Source organism: Amblyomma mixtum, chromosome 4 (assembly GCF_055824585.1).
Source record: "Amblyomma mixtum isolate Tamu chromosome 4, ASM5582458v1, whole genome shotgun sequence".
NCBI lineage: Eukaryota > Metazoa > Arthropoda > Arachnida > Ixodida > Ixodidae > Amblyomma > Amblyomma mixtum.
In genome coordinates this window covers 80,834,331-80,861,176 of record NC_143015.1, presented here as the reverse complement: position 1 = coordinate 80,861,176, position 26,846 = coordinate 80,834,331, and the positions used below count along the sequence as shown (strand labels likewise).

Here is a 26,846-nt window from a genome sequence, read left to right as displayed (position 1 = left end):
GGAAGGTCTGCTAAGTGATTTCTGGGTCGTTTCAGTTAGGTCAGTATTCCAACATATCTGGCAGATTCCTACTCGAAAGGAATCCAGCGTGGCTTGAGTCACATGTTGATATGTTATAGGTGTATCAGCGTTCGCATTGTTAAGACACTTTGAACACTACAGCATGTGGTCACTCACAGCTTAAGTTAGAACGCAGCTATTTACCGAAGAAATGCCATAAATACTTATAACCAAATAAACCATGGTTTCCGAGAACAGTCTCACTCGGCTTAGTGACTGAATGCAGTTTCTGCAGTCATTGCAGGCAAGAAAGTTTTCGAAATCAAGTTTTGCTACACTGTTACTACTGAAATCAATGTTAAAGACGCCACCAAAAATAGCATTCAATTGATTTTCATTTATAAATGTTAAGAAATGATCCATGAAGATAACGAACTCTGATGTGCTTCCATCGAGAGGACGGTAGAAGGCAACTAAGATTAAATGTTTTAATTTTACACAAACCATCCGGTAATCATTTTTGACAAACGTAAATTCATCCAATAAATTCGCTTGCAAGGAGTTCTTCACCACTCTTTCACACGCCACCTCCTGTACGAATTGACCTATGTACGCTAAACGTGTTCATTGCGGACATGTGAAAAAGATCGAAGCTATTTGTTTGCCACGTTTCAGTAAACATTACTATATTGAAAGAGTGCCTTAACTCACTAAACAAACTTTCAAGTTCCGCGACCTTGTTTCCTGTGGATTGAATATTTGAATTAAAACTGTCAATAAAACCGCATTTTTTAATATGAAAGGATTTAAGCAATTTTTTTACTGTAATGTGAACTAGATGACCCATGTTCGGGCTATGCACACAATAGCACAGTTTATCCGCTCAAAGTTGACAAATCGTTCAAGCTCCTGATTACAACTGCTCATTCGCCACTCTTTCTGCGGACTAGCCCCTTACCATTAGCGTGCCATACAAAATCATAGCTCAGCTCTTTTGCCCAAGTTTTCGCAGGCGTAAGGATGGTACTAGAGTGCTTTGTCAAGTTTTCAGAGATGTACACGTCCTTTTCTAGTTCTTGCAACTTTTTGCTATTTTGGAGGCAGTAATCTCGGATTGTGAACCTCCCACAGGATTGTGAGAAATCTGCCCACCGTGACAGATGATAGTTAATGATTAGTCGCGAGATGTTACTTTGAAACAGCCACCTTAGCCTCACAAGCACCACCAAAGACAGCTCTTTGCGGGTCAATGGCTCATCTCTGAACCACGGCACCACAGCGCCAAGAATGGCATGACGACTCGCATGATCTATGAACGCAAATTTAAGAAAACGAATTGCGCATGTATGCAGGCATCGACCAATCAACGCTAACGAGTCATACTTTGAAGACGAAGCTTGAGTGCCCCCTCCACTCTTTTTTCTCCTTTCAATATATTATGCATCTTGCTTGGTTTTGCTCACTAGACGGCTAGATATAATAAAGAATCACTTTTCAGAATTGCTTCCCTGGTCTGCTGCGAGGAACGTCGCGGCACGACGTATTTCTGGGGGGGGGGGGGGCTTAAATACGCGAAGTATTACATTATAGCATTACGAGGCTCATTAAAGAAATACACTTCAGCTAAATTACTGACAAATCATTCAATAAAATGTGATTACTGGCGATTGCCTCGGTTTTTACTCGCAGTTGACTAGTTGGTTGTGAACAATTACAGCTTGAATTTTTGATGCCTCGTTATCAGAAGCAAACAATCCCTGCAGTTCAGGAGAACACTCTTGTACGCATGTGGTATCATTCAAGGGCTTTCTGGTAGTTCCATTTTGGCCGGATCTGAATAGGCACATACTTTAACGTATTCAGATGCGAAATAAGATAAGAGTTGAAAGTTAGGTAAAGTTCGCAGGTAGTAGGGTTGACAAACTTAATGCATGCGAAAACACGTGAAAAATGCAGCTTATAGTGTAAAAGCTGTTAAAAAGATTGCAAAACTGCGCATGTGCCATTTTGCGGCAGAAAACATGTACCTTCAATTTGATTGTCCGTTTGGAAATGTTATTAGTTCATTCTCCGAATCTACCGTTTTCCTTTCTTTTTTGGTGGCTGATTGAAATTATTAGGGCGCTGAAAAACATTGAAAGAGAAGGGGAAGACACTGTTGAGCTTAAAACTTTCGACACCCTCAGCAAGGCGCCATGAAGGGAAAAGTCGAACAAGTTATTTCTCTACGCACCAAAAAGTTTCCCTTGAGAGGTCCCATAAGAGGAAAAGAAACGGTAAGGAAGCCATGAGACTTACCTCTTGTTGTTGAACTTAGTATCTTTTGTGCATTTGACGTGACGCACTGGTGAAGTTTGTTTTCAGAAAATAATGGCCGCAATCGGGTGCAGCCTTCCGTGTACCAGCCACTGATGGCAGCGGCTATGACAACCCGTGCAATCACGACTGCGCACGCATTCGTAAACACGTGCGGCGATGGCGACCGATTCCGGAGCTTTGCCTAGTTAGACGCGAGCGGCAGTTGCCGTTCGTGGGCTGATTTCTTTTTCCGCTGCTTTTGTTTTCGTAGCGCAATGCGTAACGTGAGCCCATCCGTGTCGGGACAAGCCGACAGCTGTCGCCCCACGTCCGGCGCTGACGGGCCAGTATACCGGCATACCGCAAGCATTGTGTGGTGAAGGGGACGAGAGTCGCGCGCGATGCCAATACGATTCCGACGCCATTTCCAGCTAACATACAGCTTTGGATGGCTGCCAGAACTTTCGAGTGCGCTGCTGAGTCCGTAGAGACGGAAAATCGGTACAAGTGACAAAGCGAGCCAGCCGATTGTGTTCTTGTAGTGTACTTGTATAAAAATAAAGAGGGGCATACAACCGTGACACACAGTGCAACTAACCTACGAATTGTGAAATTTACAGCTACTTAGTTTCAATACGCTAAGTGGGTATACGGATGAAGCAAGACTACAAGCGTTTGTAGTGTACACGTAAAATGAGATGTTATGCGACAAGAAAGTGCCCACTATAGGAAGTGGGTGCCAGCAGCATACGCGTCACTTTTTTCATCATCGACTGAGCTATTTACCTATGAATGCCTTGTAACCCCGCGTTAGAAATATTAAGCGGATGGTAGCACGACATTCACGAGTGTTGTAAACAAAGAACACCTGCGTTATCTCCCTGGCAACTCTGTCTGCAAGTGGGAAGAGCATGTGTTGTATTGAAAATGAGCCAGAATGGAATCTTGGGCGAGTTGGTGACGGTTCACTTGCCACATAGCGCTAAACAGACACGGACACAAGGAGACAAACAGGATGGGCGATAACTTACAACTGCAATAAAGGTTCAGTTGTAAGTTAGCGCCCGTCCTGTTTCTCTCCTGTATCCGTGTCAGTTTAGCGCTATGTGGCAAGTGATTTGAAAAGGAGTTGTCTTTTTAGCAAGTATTGCAGTTTTTGCCGTCATTTGCCAGGGAACCTGGCGCTATCTTTCCCAGGTTTCTTGAACGCGGCTGCAACATGGACTAATCTGGCCAACATAACTGGCAGCGCAAGGCAGGGGAGCGCTGTAGATTGCTGGTTTCTATGGTGCGTTGCCCATTTACTTGATTTATTGGGTTTAAACTTTATTTACCTTGATTAAATGTACGTTTTTTAATATCTAAATGTATGTGCAGCGAAATTACCATTGTACTTCTGCCTGCATTCACCCTTTAAGCAAGAGGGAGAATATCACTCTTTTAACAGCACCCTATTAAGCTGTCAGCAAGTGGATGGCTTGAGGGACCAAAGCAAGGGAGCCAAAGTAAGCAATATTTAGACACATTGTGCAAGCGTTCTATTCTGCACGCTCCTTGCGTGCGTCTGGGCAATGTGTCACAAAGATGCGCACTTCGGCAGTTGGGCATTTTTATATTTCTTCATTGGAAATAATGCTGCTTGTCTTCAAAACAACTCGTGTACTCGCTAAATAAATGATTACACCAACAGCATTACACCATTCGACCTGTACCGTAGGAGCGCAAAACTTCCCCAGGAATGTCCCAATGAGGAGTGTCTGTTTACATCTTTATGTACAAGCTGCTAGTGCTCCTTTGCATCACTAGAGATTCAAGTTGCACTTTATTTCTAATTAACGACCTGTAACGGTTGTACGCTTGCATCTTTATGCACTGCGACAGCTCTGCAGGAAATGCCGACGCGATTGTCCACCTGGGAAACACTTTATAGGCGCTTCGGTGACGTCGAGTGAATAACAGTGGATGTTACAACCGGTAGGCCACTGTAGGGATTGCTGAGTAGTTAGATCATCCCCCTGATAATCGGCAGGTGTTCGCCCTGTTTTTGTTAAATGCATTTTTATCAGTGCCTGCCCGGACTGCTATTCGGAAAACGCCACCCGCGCGGCATTTTTAGGCACGAGCTCAGAGCGACTAACGCTGTAAAAAGTGTAAGATCACCCGTTTTCTTTTCTACCAGTGGGTACTAAAGCTTGTATGAACAAAGCCTTCTCTCCCGTAAACAGCAAACATCATTGAACATGGCAATACACGCTGAAGCAGTGCCGGTCGTTCGATTTAATAGTAAAAAATGCTACATCATTGGCGTTACACAAAGAAAAAGATTGCTAGACGTTAAACATTTCTGTTTTAAGCCAGCAATAGAATGGAGACCAATGCCATTCATGTTAGTCACCAGAAAATCACAAAATACCTAAAGCTCTAACAATCTACAAAGAAACACAATTCTGCATGGTGACGCTGTAAAGCACGATGTAAAGCAAGTCGCGAGCCCAGCACCAATTTTCTGGAATCCTGCAGCCTAGGCACTTCTCAAAGCGCAGTCCGCACATGCTCAACTGATGCTAACACCTAACTGTGTGTGAGCTAGCTCCATATGTGAGCATACTTGCACATATTTTGACCTATGCAAACAGCACTGATAAGAACGTTCCCGCTTAGGCTTGTGCATGGGCGATGTGATGTGATGGGCGCATTCTTATTTACAATTTTTGAAGCGAAAAGCTTCACTACGCCAGTCAACACCGCGCTTTGCGTGAGCCGGAGGCCAGATGTGCCACTTCTGCGCATGCGCGAAACCGAGCGACGTCACGCGCAGCGCACGTGGCCGCCGACTCCATAATAAAAAAATAAAAATAAGCACACAAACGACAATAAAAAAGAAATGAAAGGAATAAAATAGCAGAAATAAAAAATAAATAAAAGCCAAACAGTGCGCCAAGAAACACTTATATCTCGGTGGACACGCGACCCGCGCTGTAAGGGAAGAAAAATGAAAAGAAAATTGGTTTTAAGAAAAGGAAACGGCGCATGTCTCTCTCAAATGCCGGTGGATACCGGAACCGCGCTGTAAGGGCCTTAAGAAAAAAATTGGCGGGGGCTTAGTTTTTGTTAAGCCTGGTAGGTTGCGAAAGCAGGTGTTTTATACTGCATATGCAGCGCCTCTAGTGGGAAGAGTGCGGCGCGCTGTGCCAGGCAGGCGCCGTTACCCGACGAGCCGTGTTAATGGGATACTGAGGCGTTTTCGAATCAGCTGACCTTCTAGGGTTTTGAAGTAGTGTCATTGCTGATCACGTCTGTGAAATCATTTTTTTCGATTTTGGCTCAAACAGTGGCGCAATCACCAATTAAAAACGCGATGTTCAATTCTCCCGCGCCCCGCGCGAGCGTAGGAGAGGAGAACAGCGGAGAGGGAAACCTCGTCCATGTCGGCCAACGTGACGTCACGTTGAGGAGCCGGGGATACTGCGGCGCACCCGAGCGAGCTTTCAGCGCTCGTTGTTTCTCGTGCTGCGTGCGTTGTGACGTACAAAGCGTGTCAGCCGACCTTGAGAATCAGATTCAACACGAGGTACTACTCTGCGTTCGTGTCCATGAACAAATACGGCCGAGACTGTGTCGTCTTCCACTGTTTTTAGAAAGGTCAAAAGCTCGCAGCGCAAGCGCTCGCTGCTGTGACGAAGAATTCAAGCTGACCAAAGCAAGCCTACTCTGCTCGAAGAACCTTCGTAAGAGTGGCTACATGCAGAGCTTGTCCCTAATGTGACCTCCGGAGATTTCTGTCGAAAGGGCGCGGAACCATGACACAGTTCCTTCGATTTTCTCGCGCATGAGAGGCGTGTCACCATTCCGAAGAAGCGCCTCTTTTAAAAGTAGAAACATGCTCACTTAGCCCCTGAAGAAACCTTATAGAGGCTTAAGCATGTGTCGCTCTCCTCAGCTTAGGTGCGGCCAGACCACCTGAGACGTGCTCAGCAAAGCACGGTTAGTGATTTTATACTCGGTTCGACGTGTCCAAGCAAGCAAGCAAGCAAGCAAAGCAAAGCACAATAAAGCAAAGCAAGCAAGCATCGAAGCTCATCATATGCGGAATCTCGTTTAATCCTAGCTAAGCAATTAAAATAAAAGCGTTCGACGTTGATTTCGGATGCAAATTTATGAGAGAAATGAATGCCAACCGAGTTTTTGCAAAAAAACACCGCAACCTTACTCGGTTTCGTCATCAAGTTATGGCAGCGGGCGAGTTGGAGCTAGCTTGGCTTTTAAACACACATATAGTTGGCAACTGCTTCACTGAACATAAACTGCAAATCTTGGAAGGGCGAACGTTTCCGAGGCAGCGATTATTATTTTCTGGCATCTGCTGAACGCGCCAGGAGTGAAGCAGCAGCCTTGTGCGCGTATTTGGCTTGGTTTCCAGGGCACCATGATTGCGTCACTATCTTGTGATCACATGCCTCGCAGTGCTTGGCCACTGCGCTTCGCTAATTTTGACACCAACTTTGTGCTCCTTCATCGTTTCCTTGAAATACTTTCTTGCCCCAACCTGCAACGCCGGGTACTGAGAACAGGATTTTTTGTACACAGTGCTTTGGGCCTTTTCTTTATGATGACGCTCTTCCGGGCTAGCCAGGAGGCGTCCGGTGGTGGTAATTGACTTGAGTATTGTTCGCACCCCTTCCTTTCCGAGAAAACGAGCCGAGGTTGTGCTGGCACCTTTAACGCATGGTCTGCATACGCTCCTTCACGCTGGCGTATGCTTGTGCGAGGCGTAGAATTTTTTGCTTGTGTCTTTTTTGGTTTCAGGCAATACGTGGAATGAGCAAACTGTAGTATCCTTTTCTTCAGAGAACAGTAAAAAAAAAAGAGTCGCCGTATTCGCTTTTACAACGACACGGAAAGCTGCGATCTGCACTCAACGCAGCGCCGGATCCGCATCGGTAGCTTCTCCAGTCCTCAAAGTGACGTCACGACCTCTCTTGACCAATCACGGGCGGCGGCGCGCCGCGCGGCGTGCCCCGCTGCACAGGCCACATATTTCGGCTAAAAAAGGCAATTCACGCTTGTTTCTGCCTTATTTCATTTTTTTTTTCATTTTATTTCATTTTCATTTTATTTCGGACAACAATACATGGTGTCCGCGGGGAGAGGCTAAAGGAGACTGTAGTGTCTCCTGACGAGGCCTAACACCCGCTTTACACGTCGGTGCAGATGGTGCAGAGTGACATATCAGTGAAAACAGTGGTACATAAAACACAGTGGGACAGGAATTCAACATAAGCAATTACACAAACACTGATCAGGCAGAAAATAATACTCAAGAAGTCATCAACAATGAGCGATAGTAATTGGAGTAGAAAATAAAAACACATTCGCACAGAACAAGAAAGAACAGTACAGAACAGTAGGTGTAAAAATGAATGCAGCAGGTATGCATAACAAAATTTCACACGGGGGTGTTCAAAAGATTGCTCATTTTCTTCTTAAATTGGTGAATGGTGACACTCTCCTGGGCACAAGCAATTAGTGTTGGATATTTGTTGCATAAAAATGTTATTTGGTGATCCGTAGTCTGGGTTCCGTAATTAGTGCGAGGCCTAGAAGCAATCAAGGAAATTGTGCGCAAGTTATGTGGGATTTCTCTATTCAAATAAGAACGAGAAAATGATTCAAAGTCATGTTTTATTTTTCGGTAGATTAGGTGTGCTAAGTAGTGCTTATAGCATAGAAAAAACGGTAACACCTTACAAGAGGTAAACATGTCATTGGTACTAGCAGGATAACTACCCAATATGCCCAAGGCTCTTTTTTGCAGAGAGAACAACCTATCTGAGTCAGTTTTATTACATGTTCCCCACACTAAGATACTATACACAATATGTGAATGAATAAGAGAAAAATATAGCTGTTTTTTTACATGGAATGGAAGAAGATAAAGTCGTTGAATTAACCCAACTGATCTTGATATTCGTATTCGCAGACTGTTGATGTGATCAGTCCAGCCCAAGTCACTGCGGAAACGAACTCCTAGGAACTTATGAGAATTCACCTGTTCAATTTCTGTGTTATTAAAATATAGTCGGATATTATGATCAAGAGGCTTATTTTTGGCACGGAAAAGCACATATTTGTTTTTTTTTTATGTTTAGTTCAAGCTTATTGGCATCAAGCCATGTTCGCAGTTCATTGAGCCAGGTATTGGATTGATATTCAAGGATTCCAGTACACAGCATGAAAAACTATAGGATGCCGCTGCCAGCCCGATTTTTAGAAAAAGTGCTTCAGTCTCCCTTTAATAGCCCGTCTCTCGCTCCTGTTATGACGTCACGCTATAACGTCACTAGCGCCTCTAGCGGGAGGAGCGCGGCGCGCCGTGCCAAGCGGCCGCCGTTACCCGACGAGCCGTGTTAATAGCCCGTCTCTCGCTCCTGGTACACACTGTACTCCTGGTATGACGTCACGCCATAACGTCACTAGCGCCTCTAGCGGGAAGAGCGCGGCGCGCCGTGCCAAGCGGCCGCCGTTACACGACGAGCCGTGTTAATAGCCCGTCTCTCGCTCCTGGTATGACGTAACGATGTGACATCACTAGGCATGGTATGACGTCAGGGGCCATCTAAAGGTGAAAAGTGCCAAGTGGCCGCCGCTACGCGAAAGGCCGTTCCTGTGAGTAGTATTGCTTTCGCAATAGACTGAAATGAAATGAAAATAAGTTTCAAGGAAAGGAAATGCCTATCTCTCATACCTTGGTATACACCCGAAAGGAATGGACACCACAGTACACGTCTCTATAGCAACCTTCTGAGACAGCACCGTACCGTACACGTGCGTCTCCTCCTCCGCCTCTGTACAGGCAGTGTGCGGACGGCCGTAGGCCTCCACCGTTATCGTGGTGCTCCCAGTGCATTGTGCGCTATCTGCGACAGCTATGACGTCAAACCAAGCGTAACTGAACCTTTTCGCCTGTATATCCAGGCTTAACCACAGCTAAGCCACTGCCAATTTTTTTGACCAAATGTTTATTGCGCTTTCTTGGCATTTGATTTCCTTGGTCTACAACCTGCAAACGTCCCATTGACTCCATTCATAGCCTAGGTCAAGCACTAAACAAACCATGCAAAGGAAACGAAAGGCACCCACTGTGGAGAAAGAAACTGAATATATTTCTCTCCTCCGCATGTTAAGTGGATGCCATCAAGAACAAAATGTCCTCATAATATCCAAATAAAAGCTTTAGTGCAAGCATTCTTGTTAAGCATTGCAAACAAGAGTTCCACGGTGTTGCACTCAGTAAAGTACATACAAGTCGTCGAAGAAAGCACCGTAAATCAAGAGACGCAAACGCAACACAGTGAATATGACACTGAGCGTTCAGTACAAATGCACGGTACGAAAGCGTACATGAAGAAAATTAATACGCAATTCTTTTGCGAACAGGGTGCAGAAATGGGGCAACACAATGGTAGTTATGCAGCACGCATTTCCTCAAACAATTGAAAGGAAAACAAAAAAGCTAAATAAACGCACGAGAGATTTTATAGCTAAGAGAGGGAACAAAAAGTGCATCACTGAAAATGTAGAGACCACAATGCTTGTAAGTATTTGCCCTGAGATTGATCACCAACTGTGAATAAGATGGTTGGAAACTTGCAATGTTTAATGAAAGTTGTCATTTTAGTGTAATTTAAAGATCACATTTACACTCGGGAAATAGCCATTTCCTCTAGCAGGAGGCCAATTTCATTATACAATACTGCTGTTCCTGAAAAGACAAAAAACAGAATGAGCCTCCATTGAAACGCGAACAAAACCAGTACAACGCGAAAAGATGACAGTTGTGGGGCACGGAGCGGTATGGTTGGTTTTCTCTTCGGTAGTGTGAAGAGACGACAGCTCTTTGGATGTGACAGTGGACGATGCTGTAATTCCATTCAAGCAGCTAAAATCGGCTGTTTTTGTGATCGCGTGTCGGCTGTATTGTTCGTGCTTCTTTTCTCACTAATGGCACAGGTGCAGTATTGTTCATGAAGAGGCAATGCCAAAAAAGAATGTCTAGAAGCTTGGCAGTAAAAATTACGTCACGCATTCAGCTCTTTCTACAGCAGACACATCGCTACTGCTTCGTCGTTTGTACTTGGATGCCAGTTCTCTGTTCGGATTAGTATGTTCATCGTCGTCATGATGACCCGACGAAGCTTTCGTGCCGTTCTGTGCTTTTGCTTCTTCAAACTGCAAAGAAAACCAGCAAAATCAAGTCTTTAAAACAAAGCATAAGTGTACAAACGGTCACAACCTAAAAAACTTAGCTTCGTCACACGATATGTAAGATCCGCTTATTTCTTGTGCTATTATTTCTGAGGTGAAGAACCAATGGAAAACGTTTTTTTTTCAGAGCAGGGACCGAATTTTTGTTGTTCCTCACAGCACAGAACTTGCACTGCCGTGTGCTTTATTAAACGCGCAATATTCTTGGTATAGTTCGAATAAAACAACCCGCACACATCCATGTACCGTGTTTAATTTAATTTTGTCGCTATCGGCTCAGAGTGGGTTTCAGCGATCTTTACTGACGATCTTCTGATATAGTAACATACAAGCATGGTCTGGTTTTCATTTTCGATGTCGTATGCGTTTAACTTCAACCTTTAAAAATGGTAATTGATTCTAAATAATAATTAAAGGCCGCCGAGGACGGGAGACCGTTCATGTTCAGCGCCTCAAGCTCTACTACGACTCCGCCGTCTTGCCATCACCGCGGCCCTGCTCGGCTGCCACGACCTTCCGGCCCAACAGGGCGTGGTCCGGCGTACCCGAGCGGCGGTAGAGTCAAATGGGGTCCCGGAATAGGAACCCCACTTAGTATTGTGAGGGGGGTGGCGCACTAGGGGCCACCTCCCAAACTACCTCTCTATGTGTAGTAACCTGTAATAAATGCTTTTCACCACCACCACCGTCTTGTTCCCGGGGCGATTGTAAGGATAAAGAAGATGCGTCCGATGATCTGAAAAGACGAAGGCGAGGTGGCAGTGCTCCCGCGAGTTTTTGCCAGCGCTACGCTTCTGTGTGCTTCGCCGACCTGATCCCGGACTGTTGCCGTCGCCGTTCCCATCGCCCCAGTACCTCGTAATAAACCCCCGTTACAATTTATATATTTATGCACTGATCGCCCGACAGCATTATACAAGATAAAGAACAATAAAGACAGGAGGAGAGAGACGTTGTTACTTCTGGGGGCTACTACGGTAGAATGATACCAAAACTAGTAAAAGCAAAGCTGGAAATCAATACTTTGGAACATTCACCGAAGACGCATGTCCAGTGAATTTGCAGTAGGGGACGACAGTATAAAAGAGATATTTCACATTCAAGAAGTATTGCATCATTAAGCATTACTTAGATAATTTGCCAAAACAATCAGATTTAATTAAGCTTAATAGGGAATCAATTGAGGCACCATTTTTTAGTATACGGCCTGGCAAAAGCAGCAGTAGATCACAACCATAAATCCATAAAAATATAAGCAAGCAATCTGAAAAGACGGAAGGCATAAAGCAAAAAAAAACACGCAAAATACAAATCCTTTTTAAGTTCACTATTGGTGCGACCGCACGCCACTTCAGAAACTAGAGTTATGTACGTGATTGGCGGTATTTGGTCAAGCTTGAGCTGTGTGCCGCAACACTCAATAGGTTTTCAGCACAACGGGAACATGCCGCTATTAGCACGCTAAATCTAACATTTCCATGCGCAATAGGTCAGAACGCATTCTGTAGAAAACTTAAAAGAAATACGTATAATTCCGCGTTCTTTTTCGTTTTCATTATGGTGTGTGAATTTATTTGCAAAAAAGACTGATAAATGCTGCGACTAAAGAAGCGGTACAATTATTGAGGAAATATTGAAATATGTCTTGAAAGTAGCTTTCAAGAATCTCAAATTTCTTTCGTAATTTATCTCTGTGAAGAGATCAGAGCCCTTCAGTATCTGGCTTTGATTTTTACCGCGCTCCTGCTTTCAACCTAAAAACTGAAAAACCGGCGACCAATCCTTCAACACACTCACCTCACATTTCTCAGCAATGAAGGCGAACCGCTTCCAGAAGTTCAAAAATACAGGGCTCGTGAAAGGTACATTGTTTTTGGCATTCTTCGTGCCTCCTTGAGAAATAAAAAAAAAGCACGGACACAAACCATCGATTCATTTCTCACAAACAGGGCGCAACAAAATTGATCAGAGTAATGTTTCTCTGTGTAATGAAAGCCTCCCGGTATTCAGGCGCAGCGTATTTTTCAATTGTTCATCAAAACCACGGCATGTGAACAGCTTTCGTCGAGCAGTATAGCGGTGCTTCTACTCACTTCGTTCTCGACAGAGTTTTAACAGGAACACCGATTTTAAAGTCTTTGGATTGACGGAACAACATTCAAATACCACAGCGACAGTTTCGGTCGCACGAAGGAAAGCTCTACTGCAGACTTCTCATTATATGCCCATATTCTAAATTCTATAAATAAAAAAGATTGCCGACGATTACGTTACTTCCTATTGCGAAATTTGAGCGCAGCTCATCAGCTGTTTCAGCTTTCGATAGATTGAGGATAAGAATTCAAGCAAGTCATGTACTATGTACGATTACAGACAACTAATTTTTCACACTTTCCTTCTTCAAGAAACACATCAATAACAGTTACTGATTGTCATGAAGGAAGCTTTGTGGTCGGAGAAATAGATCAATATATGCTCGACTTGCTGCACCAACGTCTGGTTCTTAAAGACGAGGTCTATGCAAGTATATCGCGAGGTTGTCACAACCGTGAGAGGCGCTACGAGCGAGAGGAACGGGATGTTCTCCAGCATAAGTGGTAAGACATTCCGGTTTGTATTTATATGTACATTAAAGTCCCCACCCACCCTGTCACCCTGGAAGGCGGCAGTTAATGGTTGATCGCGCGAGAGTTCTCACCGTTCTCAGCGCTAACGCATGCCGCCCACATCTCTCTCTCATCACCCCACTTACCTCAAAGCGCGATTGAGGCGTCCGCTGGCCCAGGGAGCCAGTTGTGCGCACTTCCTTTCCTTGGAATGGTACAACGTTGTCAATTCCAATACATCTGTCACTACCACCACGTAGCTTAAAGCACGATTGAGGTGTCCACTGTTCCAAGAGGGCAGATATGTGCCTTTGCTTTCCAAGCTCCCGGTCCATCGGTTTCGCAGCTTAAATCGCGACTAAGGTGTTCACTGCTGGTCACAACGGCAACGGCGATGGCAACGCCGACGCCGCGAAACGCAGAAACGGGCGCTAAAGAGCTGCGCTCTAAAACTGGTGAGTTGCTGTACTTGCTGTTACACCTTACAACATAGCAATTTTGGAGCGCAGCTCTTTGGCGCCCGTTTCTGCCCGTTTCTTCGGTGCCCGTTCCTGATGTCGCGACAGTGACGTCGCGAAACACAGAAATGGGCACCAAAGAGCTGCGCTCTAAAAACGCGGGTGTAGTCTGCGGTTACAGTGCACGTTGAAGAAGCTCAGGTGTTCCAAATTTACCCGGAGCTCTACACTACGGCGTCCCCAATAACCACCGTGTTGCATTAAGACAATAGAATTGCACAATTTGCAAATTGTATATGACATAATAAGTACACACATTACATACATGCTGAACAACACCAGCAGCACTGCGCGTAGCTCCTGTCGCGGCAAAAGTCCGCCAGTGTTACTACCGCGAAGCCGACGCCAATTATTGGCTCAAGCAAAGGAGTTTGTTACTATAGTTATACGTGACTCTTATTGTGTCTTGGGCGGCAGTGTTCAGTGCTTCGGTGATCTAAACGCCTTCGGGAGAACCTAGTCAATTTCAAAATTCAGCAAGTCAGATATGAGAGGCAGACAGGCACAGATTTTGCAGTCTGTTCACTTGTTGATACACACCTCTATTAGTGCTGATTTCAGAGTTTAGAGACAGCTCAGCTGATGCGAAAATATTTCGAAGTGCTGAGAAATTGTCGAGCGATTCTTGCTTTTTTATGCTAAGTTTAAACAGTATTAACTCTCTGACGTAGTTGCCTTTGCTGATGTCGTTAGAATAAATGGGTTCAATAGCAAACTTTCTGCGTGATGCTAAATATGTCAAGCACTTGGGCGCAACTATAGCAACGAATGAGGCAATGTATAATATATGCAGAAAGACAGCCACACACACGACACCATTGCGGACTCAGCGCTAACTGACGTCGCGACGCGTAGGTTTTCAAATATCGATCGTTAATACATTTCACGTCGGCAGCGCTTCGTGTACTCACCAGTAGCGAAGCTGAGCGCAGTAGCAAGAAAAATCGTTAAGAGGGCGCCCAAGAATGAACTCCAGAAGAAGGAGAGCCGGTACAGTGGAAACACGTACGTGCTGTGAAGGAAACGCGTTGCAAAGTAAATAACAAAGTTATCAGTAAAGATTCGTCACATTTTGTGAGTTCAACAGCTGTACTACGGTGCTACGTAGTCGTGCATATTGGCGACACTAGAACGTGAAAGGACGAACAACTCAAGAGAAATATTATCCCTCATATGACCTACGCACTGCGCTAGTGTCTTATGATTCGCATTTCACGTTCTTCGTGTCCTTTGCGCTCTCACAGGTGAAATCTAACAGCGTGAAAAAGTTGCCTTCCTGAAATTCGCGGGAATTTATAAAATTGTGAATAGTTAAATAACCATCTTAGCCCCTGCGATGCTAAATTAGCAAGGTTGCTGACTGCGAATACTAAACATGCTTCTGTGCGCGAATGATTCGAATAACTTATACACGCTCTTTTTCCATAGTAAATTATTCGCAGTTTCGGCGGTCGTAGCCATTTTTTACGGACGGTTCATTCCTGAAACGTAAATGAGGCCTAAGGACGAGCAAAAAGCGTGTGCACTTTGTATTAGGCACTGCGCTGTACTTAGTGTTGTACCAGTGAAATGCACCGTGCGAGATAATATAAGATCAATTCAAAGTAGCGAGCATCATGGTCTTGGTGTTTCCTACTCGTCATGGAGCGGGTCGTAGAACCAGTTGATCTCCGGGTTGCCGCTCTCCGGTTTTAAGTGATGATGATGATAACGCTTTTTTTATGGCGGAAGAACTGCAGTGACCAAAAAGTTCCAAGAACCTGCTGAATGGCCAGCACAAATTAATATAAGGTATTTCGGAGTGAATTTCTCTAAAACGTGCAATCAAAACAGGCCAGGTGTATAAGGCTTGCAAAGAAATGGAATGCAATGCTTCTCGGGAGTACGAAGCACGAGATATTTCTACAGCTTGAGTGACAAATAAGAGTCAAAAATACTTAAATAGATCAATATCCGCCAAATATTTATCCTCATTGGAATGCCATAACAAGCGTTATTACAGTAGGCTGTAAGAGTCGCGTAGGTCTTCAGGAAGGATTTACAACGATTACGAACGGCAGTTAGGCCGACGTTCAATCCGCGATACTGGGTGGCATAACAGCTGAAAATTGGCTTCATATCTGATGTCATCGACGTTAGCTAAGTAGCCCCTACGCGGCGGTCATTACTCGTACCATTTGTTACGCCAATTCCCTGCCAAGCGCGCACAACTGAGATTCAGTGTCGTCACAGCAGCTTCTGATTCGGAAGCTACGCTCATTGTACAGTTCTTACGAGCGCTTGTAGTCTTTTTGTAAGCAAGCAGTAAATGCAAAGCGAAAGATCACATATTGTTGCGTCAATTGTCTTGTTTACTATTCGATGATTCCACGTCTTAAGTTTCTTTGGTGGTGGATCGTACTGGAGAATGCGACAGCGAGTGAAAATTGTTTATAGTTCAAAAATATATTTTGTCCCGTGTCTTGATTTTCACCCTATGTCTAGGTTAAGAGCGCTGTGGAGGAATCGCAGACCGCACGGAATACTTTGTCGGATCACTGCCCTAGGAAAAGCATTCCCTTTGTATGACCTGTCCCTTAGGAAATGTTTCTCAGTCACACAAACACTTTGGTGCCTCTAGTCTACTGCTGCACGCCGAACCCATTCCAGGAAAAATATCCGTCGCAAACCGGGCAGGCTAATCCGGTTCTCGACGCCCTTCTGTCAGGCACTTCGGGCAGCTTAAACAGGGCTCGCTGGCATACGTACGCCGCTAATATACATTTGTGCCAATTATAACTAGCACTCTCCAAAAGTTTGGCGCGTGAAAGCCGACAGTGTGCATTTATCTCTTATAAGTTAGCAAAGGTATAGCTTTCTTAGCACTGATTAGAATAGGCGGTTTCAGATGACGAACATCCTAGCAACCATAGGAGGTTGTCCTCAGCCGAAAGCTCCGTAGGTAGCTTAAATAGAGAGAAATTTGCATTCGTGGTTCCCGATACTCGTCATATAATGAAGCAATTCGGTGACTACGAAAGTGACATTCTCCATATTATAGCCGGTGAATGTGTGGAGTAACACATGCACCGTTACACTCAGTCACATTATACGAGCGAAAATACATTTCAAGGAGCACTTCATAGATTTATAGCCGTCACACATAAAAATTCCGGCAAAAAAAAGCTCAATTTCAAGAATAAAATGCCAGTGAGCAAAACGCACAAATGAAGGCAGCTAAGCAGCTAATCGGTACTAGGTAAACACTGTACAAAGTAAACACGTTACAATTCCCAGGGTGCTGATTACAAAAGGAGACAGGCTAGAGCCCAGACATTCTTCACTTCAGTTCGCACGGTGAGTTTTTCTCCAAAAAGCCATAGGATTCTGCTATACATTTCTTAAAGCAGTTAACCTTGTTGTTACACTTAAAAACTAATTCGCGTCAAACATAAAAATATACCCTTCTTGCAGTAGCCCTTCGATCACGCTTGGAACCTCAGCAGTACTGTTTTCAGGCGCTGGACAGCGGTCTAGAGTCCCAGGAAACACAGGCGGCTTTGCGACATTAGACAGGCTCCGACCCACGGCATGCCATAGCTGGAACCCGCAAACCAGCAAGCTTCCCCAAGCAGCACCCTGCAATACGAGAGAGACACACCTTTCGGTTGCCAGCATCTTTCGGTTGCCAGCACGCAAACGAAAAAATTCTTTGAACACCGTCATAGAGGCACTATCCGGAGCCAGGAGAGTAGTCCCAAGTCGTCAGGCCAGTTAGCAGTATGCGGGGCGTTAGGTTGAATGACAGCAGAGTACGTTAATTTAGTAAAATTGCAATATCTCTCTTGTAAAATTAGATATCTCTCATAAAACTAGACATCCACCCAAAGGTAGCATTCTCAAGGCTAACAGGTGGACATATCAGTATTCAATTACAGCACACGACGTTGTGTACACTGGCGAAATTCCCATACACCGTATTGCTCTAAAAAAGCGTTTCATGGCGTCAAAACAACTCCAGAATCTCTGTACTTTGGCGTTGCAGAGGTGCATGCCTGATCGAAGTAGTACTTCTGTCAGCTGTGTCACCGTACAAACAATAGAGCCTTACCCTGGCATTGATCCACGGACACGAGACAGCGAGGATGACTAGCGCGGCGAATGGTCCAGAGGCTGAGGCGTAGAAGTCCAAGAAGATCTGTGTGCAGAATGCAACACGATCACGAATATGGTAGGATACGGCAAGAAGGAACAAACGCGAAAAACTGGACACCTACCCGAGTAGCGGTGCCTAGAGTTGGTACAGCGATTGCAAACAGGGTCATGACTGCCCCACTCCCAAACGCTGAAAGAGAAGTAGTCTGTAATCGCAAACAGGTTTCATTCATGTTCTATTTATTCAAGCTCTTGGCATCTAGCACTAGACGATTTAAAGGATATTATAAAAAAACGCCCGCAATTCCTCCTGTCACTCAAAGACTCCTTTTTTACTGATTACAAATGGAGCGTTATTTTCAAACTAATGAATTTAGTTGTGCCCAAAGGGCAAGGCCGAAACTTTGCAAATGGTCCTTTGTTACTCTACTAGGCCACACTTCCTTTTCTTCATTTTTGATTACTTCATTTCTTTTTACTGTAATCAGAAATAGGAACGAAACCTCAGAAGAATTTATAAATATGTGATATCGGTCTTTCAACCTACCTAGGAGGCGCATTATAATCAATGCTTTCTTCTCTGAGATGCTGAAGTGTGGTGCAACAATGTCGATGTAGAATGTTGCAGCATGCGAGTTCACCACAGATGAAACCGTGCTGCGAAGCCAAAGAAGACAGTATTCCAGTTGACTGAGGGATGAATTTGCAATAGTTTACAGCATCTTAGCGAAACCACAAAAGTTTGTTCTAAAGGGTAGGAAATGTAGATAGTGATCTTTCCCTGAAATGTGACAGCGACAACCAAGCAGCGATTTTCTGCAAGCATCAGTGTAAATAAACGGCTGCAATTTCATCTGTGAAACTGAGTTGAATGGCGTCTATATTTGTGCGGCGATCCACGTCAAAATTTCGGAAGAGGACGTCAAAACGCATTAGGTTAGGTCACGTTGAATAAAGAGCATGAGGAGCATTACAGAAAGAAAAAACGAAAATATACAAACCCTCCAATCTAACTATAGTGGACAGCGCTCATTTATTTCGCGCGCATTTTTGTTTTCTTACGCCTTCCTCTTTTTTCAAGATTTCTTGACTACGGAATGACTTCTTAGTATGATTGGAGGCAGTTGAGGGTGAAATATATTAGGGTTTACACAGCGCGGGATGAACTGTGTACCCCTTTACTTTAGGTTGGAGATTTTCTTTTCGGATGCATATTTGTCAATGAATTAGTTAAACAATAAGAAAAGCAACAATATATAAAATTTTGTTCATATAACTCCATTTTCTCTTCTGTCCCCCTTTTAGGCTTCATTCAGCGACTGCGAGGAGGCGCTGGCATCATTGCATTGCTGAGTTGAAATAGAGATATATCTTGAGACGTATTTCATCGCTCGTCAACGCAACCGCGACGATGCGCTCACAGTAGTCTTTCAAAATGAGCCCGGAATCAGGGCTATGTTCAGCACATACACATAATGAACACACTGACCAACAAGCCGAAAAATAAAAGGGCGTCTGTCACTAAAATATTGTCTCTCAAGCAGGGAGAGGTGTCCCGAAAGCTTTTGTTCTGGAATTATTAGGAATGATTCGCCGACTATTTCACAGCTACTTTCTGAAATTTCCGCAATGAGAATGAATGCTAGAGAGCTCAGTGCGCACTTTGCCCAAGTCAATAAGGAGGTTTCATGAGAAATAATACAGGGTGTTTTAACGAAGGCCAACAGCATTGTTTGAAAATATGCTTTTGGAAGTTTAAGGATGACAGTCGTGGTGCAGTAGGTACAATGACGGCGGACATCACAAAACAGCGGAATCGCAATGGCTAGTAGGCTGGATGAAAAAGCTTATATTTCCTGCAATTCAGCTGCTTGTCTCATGTTTGTGATTGTATATATTTAGCTGGTTGTTACTAATAGCCACATCTGTTTCCGAAATTCAAAAACACGATTCTGCTCAGCGGTGTGGGATGACGACTAGGCGGGAACCCGGTACGTCAAACAGAAACCACGCGGCTGTGAAGCCAAGGCACAGGCAACCACCAGCACTGGCCAATTGCTCAGTGTAGGCAGCTTGTGTGCTACTCGCCGGTGTTCGGTGATGCAGCCCTGCAGCCCGGGTTATGAAGAGAAGTTGGCGTGCCAGGCACTCCTCTAAGCGATGCCTGCTGGCGAAATTGGAAGCATGCTCTCCAAAGCGGCACGGGCCCGGTTCCAGGTAAGAATTCACTGCATACTGCAGCGATAGCTCCGTGCTTTGAGCATCATCCTCGCATGCGGCAGATGTGGGGTTCGATCACCATTTCCGCTGGGTACCCTCCGGTGGTACAATGTGCTCGAGCTTTCCCTTGCCCTGGTGCATGGCGTTTTTGGGGTTAAATACTTGGAGAGAGAGAGAGAAATTAAACTTCGTTTATAGAGTCTTTGAAGAGGAAAGCTCCCTTCTGGCGCAGGTGGGCTACTGTCATCTGGCGGCCTCGATCTTTTGGGCCTCGGCGACCTGGTCAGCTATCTCTGTGAGAAACTTTTGTTGCCACAAGTCCGAGCTGCGCGGCGCGGTCTCCCGCTGCTCCTGTGTGGTTATTCCGCTGAAAGGGTTCTTACTGCAGGCCCACAGGGTGTGGTTAAGGTTAGCATACTCTCTGTTGCTTTTGCATTCTGCAGAGTATATATTTGGATGGATTTTGGCTAGCATTGCGGGGCACGGGAATGTGTGCGTTTGGAGCTGCCTGAGAGTGGTTGCTTCCTCTTGCGTGAGCGTGGGGTTGGGAGGGGGATATTCCAATCTTCTCTTTTGATAGAAAGTCGTGATTTCATTAAAACTGAGTAGATGGTCTCTCGCTTGGAAAATGAGTCTCTGAGCCCAAAGTGAGTAGGCGAAAATACATTGTGCTGTGGCACCTATTGCACATAGCTCCTCTTGCGCCAAAACGAGATCATCATCATGATCAAAGCACTGTGCCGGAGGGAAAAGCACAATCACTTTTTCGAAATTTTAAAAGTTCTAATGCTGTTACTGACGCCCAGTTATCTCTCAGTGGACAACCTGCCAAACTGTAATAGTTAAAACCATAACCATCATAATTTAGTTAACGCCCAGTTATCTCTCAGTGGACAACCTGCCGAAATGTAATTGCTAAAACGTTAACCATCATAATTTAGTCAACCGTTTGACTTTCGAAGACGATTAAAAATGTTTTCGCACTCTCCCCAACGTTCGCATTCCATCGAAAAATCACGGTTTACTCGACAAAAGCGTACATTATCAGGCTTAACTAAAATATCATTTGTCATTAAAATAGCAAAATACGTTGCAGGATGACAAACACTTGCTTCATTAACTCACCTTGTTGTTGCACCTAAGAGCCCAGCAAGAAACAAGCCTCGTAGCGTGATCACATCAGAAAGGCTCTCTTTTAAGTAATAAGGGACAAGCTGAAACAAAAGCACATTGAGAGTTATTTTGCTATTCATTTAACTAATCATCTGGAAACAATTTCAAAATCACTTTCGTGTATACGCAGCTGGACAATAATTTTAAATGTCCAGCGGCGTGCTTGAAAGCTTCCGTAACACTTTCGAGCGCAACCGCGATTGCTTCACATCGAGAAAACATCAGTATTACTCCCTATTTTGCTGCAATTGTGTTCTGCATTAAACGTGTAAGGCTACTACTTGTATCGATATTGAGAAATAGTTTCAAAAAGCGAGAGTTCTCAATTTCACTTGGATATTAATATAAAGGAATAAATATCAAGATCGGGGGCACCCAGGTTACAATGAATTGGAAACATCCGGTCTATCATCTACATGCCCCTCACAGATTGCCCGGGTAGAATAAAATAAAGACGTTGTACGCGCTTACGCTTTTTTGTCGCTGCAAATAAGATTTATGTGCGCAAAACCAAGTAAAAGAGCAGTGCACTTAAGTCGTGCATTACAAGCACAGGATTTAAGCATCCTTGCGGGTATCGTGGCAGCATCAGCGCAACAATACTTGAAGACAAATTCCTACTCTGCTGTATGGCTACAGGGGTGTGCTCACGACTGTGATGGAAACTAAAGAAAAAATTAAAGCCTTTCTCGCTACACACAAATATAGACTGCATTTAGGACCAAATAAATCAACCGAGAGTTCGTAAACAGGAAATCGCTGCCTGAAGAATTCATATAAGCTTGCGGACATTTCATCAGAGGAAGTGCTTACGCAGGTTGCCAACGGCTACGCTAATTGCTACTTGCAATTTCAGTTACTGTATACCTGAAAGAATTGCAAAAGCACGAATGTCGCAGCACTTTTGATTTCGCTGTCCATGAGGTATGATACAGAGACTGATGTTCTTTGCTGCACGCCATGAGCTAGAGAAAAAGAGATTGGAAAACAAAGTAGCTTTCATTACACGCCCTAGCAACGTCTCTAAACCTGTCCTTTTCGAAAGACCCATGAAAATGGCCGGCATTAAATATAAGCTTTCTGACAAAGTTTGAAGTAATGCATTACAAGGGGGGGGGGGGGTAGCTTAGCAGTGCTGTTGGAGGAATTAGCCGATATTAAATGGGATGTCAGAGGGCTTAGTGAGGTTAGGAGGACAGATGAGGCGTATACAGTATTAAAGGGCGGGCATGTACTGTGCTCTCGTGGATTAGCAGATAGGCGAGAACTAGGTGTGGGATTCCTCATAAATCAGGATATAGCTGGCAACATCGAGGAGTTTTACAGTATTAACGAGAGAGTGGCAGCTATCGTAATTAGGCTTAATAAGAGGTACAAGCTGAAGGTGGTGCAGGGCTACGCGCCTACATCAAGCCATGATGACCACACAGTTGAAAGCTTCTATGAGGATGTGGAATCGGCAATGACCAAAGTAAAATAACAGCACACTGTACTGATGGGCGACTTTAATGCAAAGGTAGGTAAAAAGCAAGCTGGAGACAAGGCGGTAGGTGACTATGGCATAGGTTCTAGGAACAGTAGGGGAGAGTTATTAGTAGAGTTCACAGATAGAAATAATTTACGGAATATGAATACCTTCTTCCGCAAACGAGCAAACAGGAAGTGGACGTGGAAGAGGCGCAATGGTGAGTCTAAAAATGCAAAAGGCTTCATACTGTGTGCTCACCCTGGCATCGTAGAGGATGTGGAGGTCCTAGGTAAGGTGCGTTGTAGCGACCACAGAATGGTAAGGTCTCGTATTAGCTTAGATTTGAAGAGGAAACGGAGGAAACTGGTGAAACGAAAGACTATTAACGAGTTAGCATTAAGAGGGAAGGTAGAGGAATTCAGAATGTCACTGGAGAACAGATTTTCCGCTTTAACTGAAGAAGACGACCGTAGTGTTGAAACAATGAATGATAATCTCACAGCTATCTTTACAGAGTGCACCGCAGAAGTAGCTGGTACACTGTAAAAAAATTTGCTCTAGTTTACGTAGAAACCTGGAGGCAATGCGTTGCCGAGCACTTTCCAATATTCATAAACGGACACTTTAAGAAACACGGCCAGTCCTTAAGAAGGACTCAGTGGTCTTAATCACGGATATTACGCAGAGTTTAGTGCGTACACCAACCGTAAAAAATGGCTTACGTCTTCCTACGTTTAACCTCTTTCGGACCCTTCTCTGTGTACTCGTACGTAAACTGTGTACTCGTACGTAAGCCAACCGTATAAAAATTGTTGATGTATTCTTACGTTTAACCTCTCTTGGACCCTTTTCTGTGTACTCAAGTGATGCGGCTTGTCGCCAATGGCTTGAACAAAACTTTAAAGTAAGAGGATCATACTGGCAAGCCCTCTGAAGTCATACTGACACTGCTGATGCATGGTGCGGCCAGAATAATGGCGTGGAGTGTTAAGTTGAATATAAGCTGTCAACCGCATCTAGATTCTTAATTTGTGTGACTGATCAACGTGTCTTGACTCACGTTCAATCATGTACAGTAGCCGTCCAGGTGCAGAAGAAATGAAGTACTATTACACACAAGCTCTTCCTTTATGCATGTTGTGCATTGCGCACATACAAAGCATGTGGCTTAGAATGAAAGAAGAGTGTTTGGGTGAGTAAAGGCACATACGTTTTATTTTCATGACAAATTGCATACATTGTACTTCTGCATATTGCTATCAGATTCATCTGAAAAGCATAAGAAAGACCTCACTTAGCAAACACAATCAAACTATTCACTATTGACCAACTGGCTTTTGTAGGGTCTTGCAAAAATATTTAATGAGAACCAAACCATTACGTTTCATTGACCAAATTCTTTTTTTCGTTACAGGAAAGAAACTAAAATCCACAGGACCAGGAAAAAACACACAATGCGCTTACCTGGACAACACTGTGTGCATGAATGCCCTGAGCTGCCGAAAAGAAGGTAGCTCAGGATGGGTGCCAAAAACAATTCAATGCAGATACCTTCTTGCTGTCCATAGTACTCACTGCAAACCTTAGTGAGCAAGGAACCATGGCAACATCTTAGTATGGCGAAAACTTGCCCACAAGCAATGTGCAAGTGCACTTCCCCAAATCTTATGCTCGCTCACAGCTGAAATTATCTGAGCACGGGCAATAAAATGTACAGATCTCCGATTTCGAATGAAAATGCAGTCATAAATACCGGTCACTGCCCATTGAGATATTCCAATATGTGTGCAGTACGCCTTACAAGGAGCGCATCCTCATGCTTTCAGAATGGGCTCTTTGCAGGAATCTAACCAAATGCCGTTGCCGTGTGGACCTTATCGAAATGACCCAAAAAGATGAAGTGTCCTCATGTGTCTGGCGCAAAAAAGGGCTAAAAACATGAGTCTTTCTGCTTCTTCATCAGCTGTGAAATGTTCTTTATTTCTGCTGCTTCGCACAGCCTCACAGTCTCTTTTTTTGTCTTTTTGCAAAACCGTTCTATATCAGCAAAACATCTCCCTCAGAAACATTTCAGCACCCATGAAGAAACAGAAATACCCACGTCTTAGGTATTTTTTCTCAAGTTACATAAGGAAGGCTCGCCTTTCTGGGCCATTATTTCGAAAAGGTCCATGTGGCAACAAACTTTGGGACATTTTCTGCAAAGAGCACTAAGTTCTGAAGCCTGAGAATTCATTCCTCATGAGATGCCTGTTCATATGACAGGAAGCCTCAATGATCTGTTACTGGGGCCTGTGAGTGCACTGGCACTAAAATCAAGGATGTGTACCTTTCCTCGCCACGTGCTGCAACAATGTATGTTGTGAGCAAAAGCATTAAGGTATCGAAGGACTGTGCTTCCAGCTTGCTTCCGGAGGGAAGCGCAAGAGTCTGGTCATGCTCAGCTGTAACCTTTGCTGCTTGTTCATTGAGTTATGCAGTGAGTACTAGGGACAGAAAGAAGGCACCTGCATCAGCTAGTCTTTGACACCCATCCTGCGTGACCTTCTTCTCGTGCAACATAGCAGGCAACTCCATAAGATCCTTCATGCACATGGCGTCATTCCAGTCAGTGTGTTGCATCAGCTATTTCTTCCTGGTCGTGTGGTTTGTGCTATTTTCTAGAAATTCTTTAAGAAATTACTACCTCATTCTCCACTTCCTGAAGACAAAGTGCTAGACAGGGCTGTTCCACACGTTGTGCAGCAACCTGGCTATTTTCTCATACGTCAGAGGCACTCAGCTATCAAGCAATGCTTACTGTATTCAGCAGTGGAGTGTACATGCGAGATATCATTATTTTCAAGTTCTCGCAGTGGCATCTCATGCAAGAATATCGAAATTCTCCTCAATTTGTGCTGATATTTTCAAGGATACGCACTCTTATTAGGTGAAAAACAAAAGCTGGTCACATACGAAACAGTTGAAGCAGAGCACCAAGGTACTCACCAATTGCCTGAAGAGCTGGCTGCCAGTTCTCGTGCCATCCCAAATATGGGTACTTTTGAGTGCACTCCTGTCAATGTCTTCATCACGTCAAGCCACTCCAGCATTTCGGCCGAAAGATTTCCCTCTAAAAGAAAGGAGTTTGTTTTGTTAGACTGGTCATATTTAATTTTACTTTGCACTAGGTACATGGCATTTTACTGCCCTAGACTAAACAATGCCAATGATGAATCACCTTTCGAATCTTGTCATATATGATCACAAAATTTGGTGTATGTGATACACTCTTATAAATTCTGATCAAAATAAAGCTGACATAGTTAAGTATCATTTCTAGAAATGTGGTATCAAGGAAGGAGGCTAACCAGATAACCTCCATGAATGTTTTTTAGATGGATGCAAGAGTCGGCACTCTAGCATACAAAATGTAAAGGGTCATCCACTCTTACTGCGAACACATGGCCGCTCTTTTCAGACAGCCACTGCAAGTGACACAGCTGCTCATCGCAGCAGTGTGGCGCTGGAGAAGGAGCTGAATGTGGTGTTTCGCCTCATCTGCCAATTCGTTTCGATGGCCTTCCAATGAGCCTTTCAAAGAGCCCAGCCATGCGCTCGCGTGTTCGCACTAAGAGTGAACGACCCTATACAATATGGCAGGTTTCATCTTCTAACATGTAACTTCATGCTCCAATCACGATCTAATTATGCAAAAAAAATTTCAACCTTCCATTCTGCATAAAGGAAAAATTCCTATGGGCTCTGTTCACCAGCCTCTGCAAGTACACGCAAACTGTGCACGTTTTACATTCAGTTTTGATAGCTTTGCTCTCTATATGACGTCTTGTAGTATAAAACAAAAAAATGAAATTTTTCAGGTGGTCGAAAATTTCGGAGCCCTTCACTACGGCGTCTATCATAGCCTCAGTCGCTTTGTGACGTTAAACCCCAACAAATCAAATCAAAGAAAAGAAATCAAATTAATTTTTCATATTGCCTGAGCTACTGAGGAGGTACAGAATATAAATGCAAAGTGCCTTTTGTCCCTGCATAAAATTGTTAATACAGATACAGCTGTGCTTAACTGAAAGAACTATTGTGCACAACTGGGCTATTTGGTATTAATTCGCTGAAGCCAGAAAATGTGTGTAAAATATGGGAAGTCCTAGTTCTCTCTCGTTC

At 44.2% G+C, this 26,846-nt stretch overlaps 1 protein-coding gene across 1 annotated transcript in view; it reads right to left on the bottom strand.

Annotated features, from left to right (window-relative positions):
• Window positions 1-9,501: 9,501 nt before the first annotated feature.
• LOC149347172 (putative sodium-dependent multivitamin transporter) overlaps window positions 9,502-26,846 on the bottom strand; it is a 35,584-nt gene continuing 18,239 nt past the window's right edge. Inside the window, exons 9-16 of the mRNA XM_089585516.1 lie at window positions 21,167-21,255; window positions 18,369-18,478; window positions 17,944-18,011; window positions 17,778-17,864; window positions 17,130-17,305; window positions 14,599-14,699; window positions 12,361-12,455; window positions 9,502-10,527 (exon numbers count right to left, since the gene is read on the bottom strand). Of these exons, the coding sequence (XP_089441642.1) occupies window positions 10,372-10,527; window positions 12,361-12,455; window positions 14,599-14,699; window positions 17,130-17,305; window positions 17,778-17,864; window positions 17,944-18,011; window positions 18,369-18,478; window positions 21,167-21,255 (882 nt within the window). The 3' untranslated portion in view covers window positions 9,502-10,371. The remainder of the gene's footprint in view (window positions 10,528-12,360; window positions 12,456-14,598; window positions 14,700-17,129; window positions 17,306-17,777; window positions 17,865-17,943; window positions 18,012-18,368; window positions 18,479-21,166; window positions 21,256-26,846) is intronic.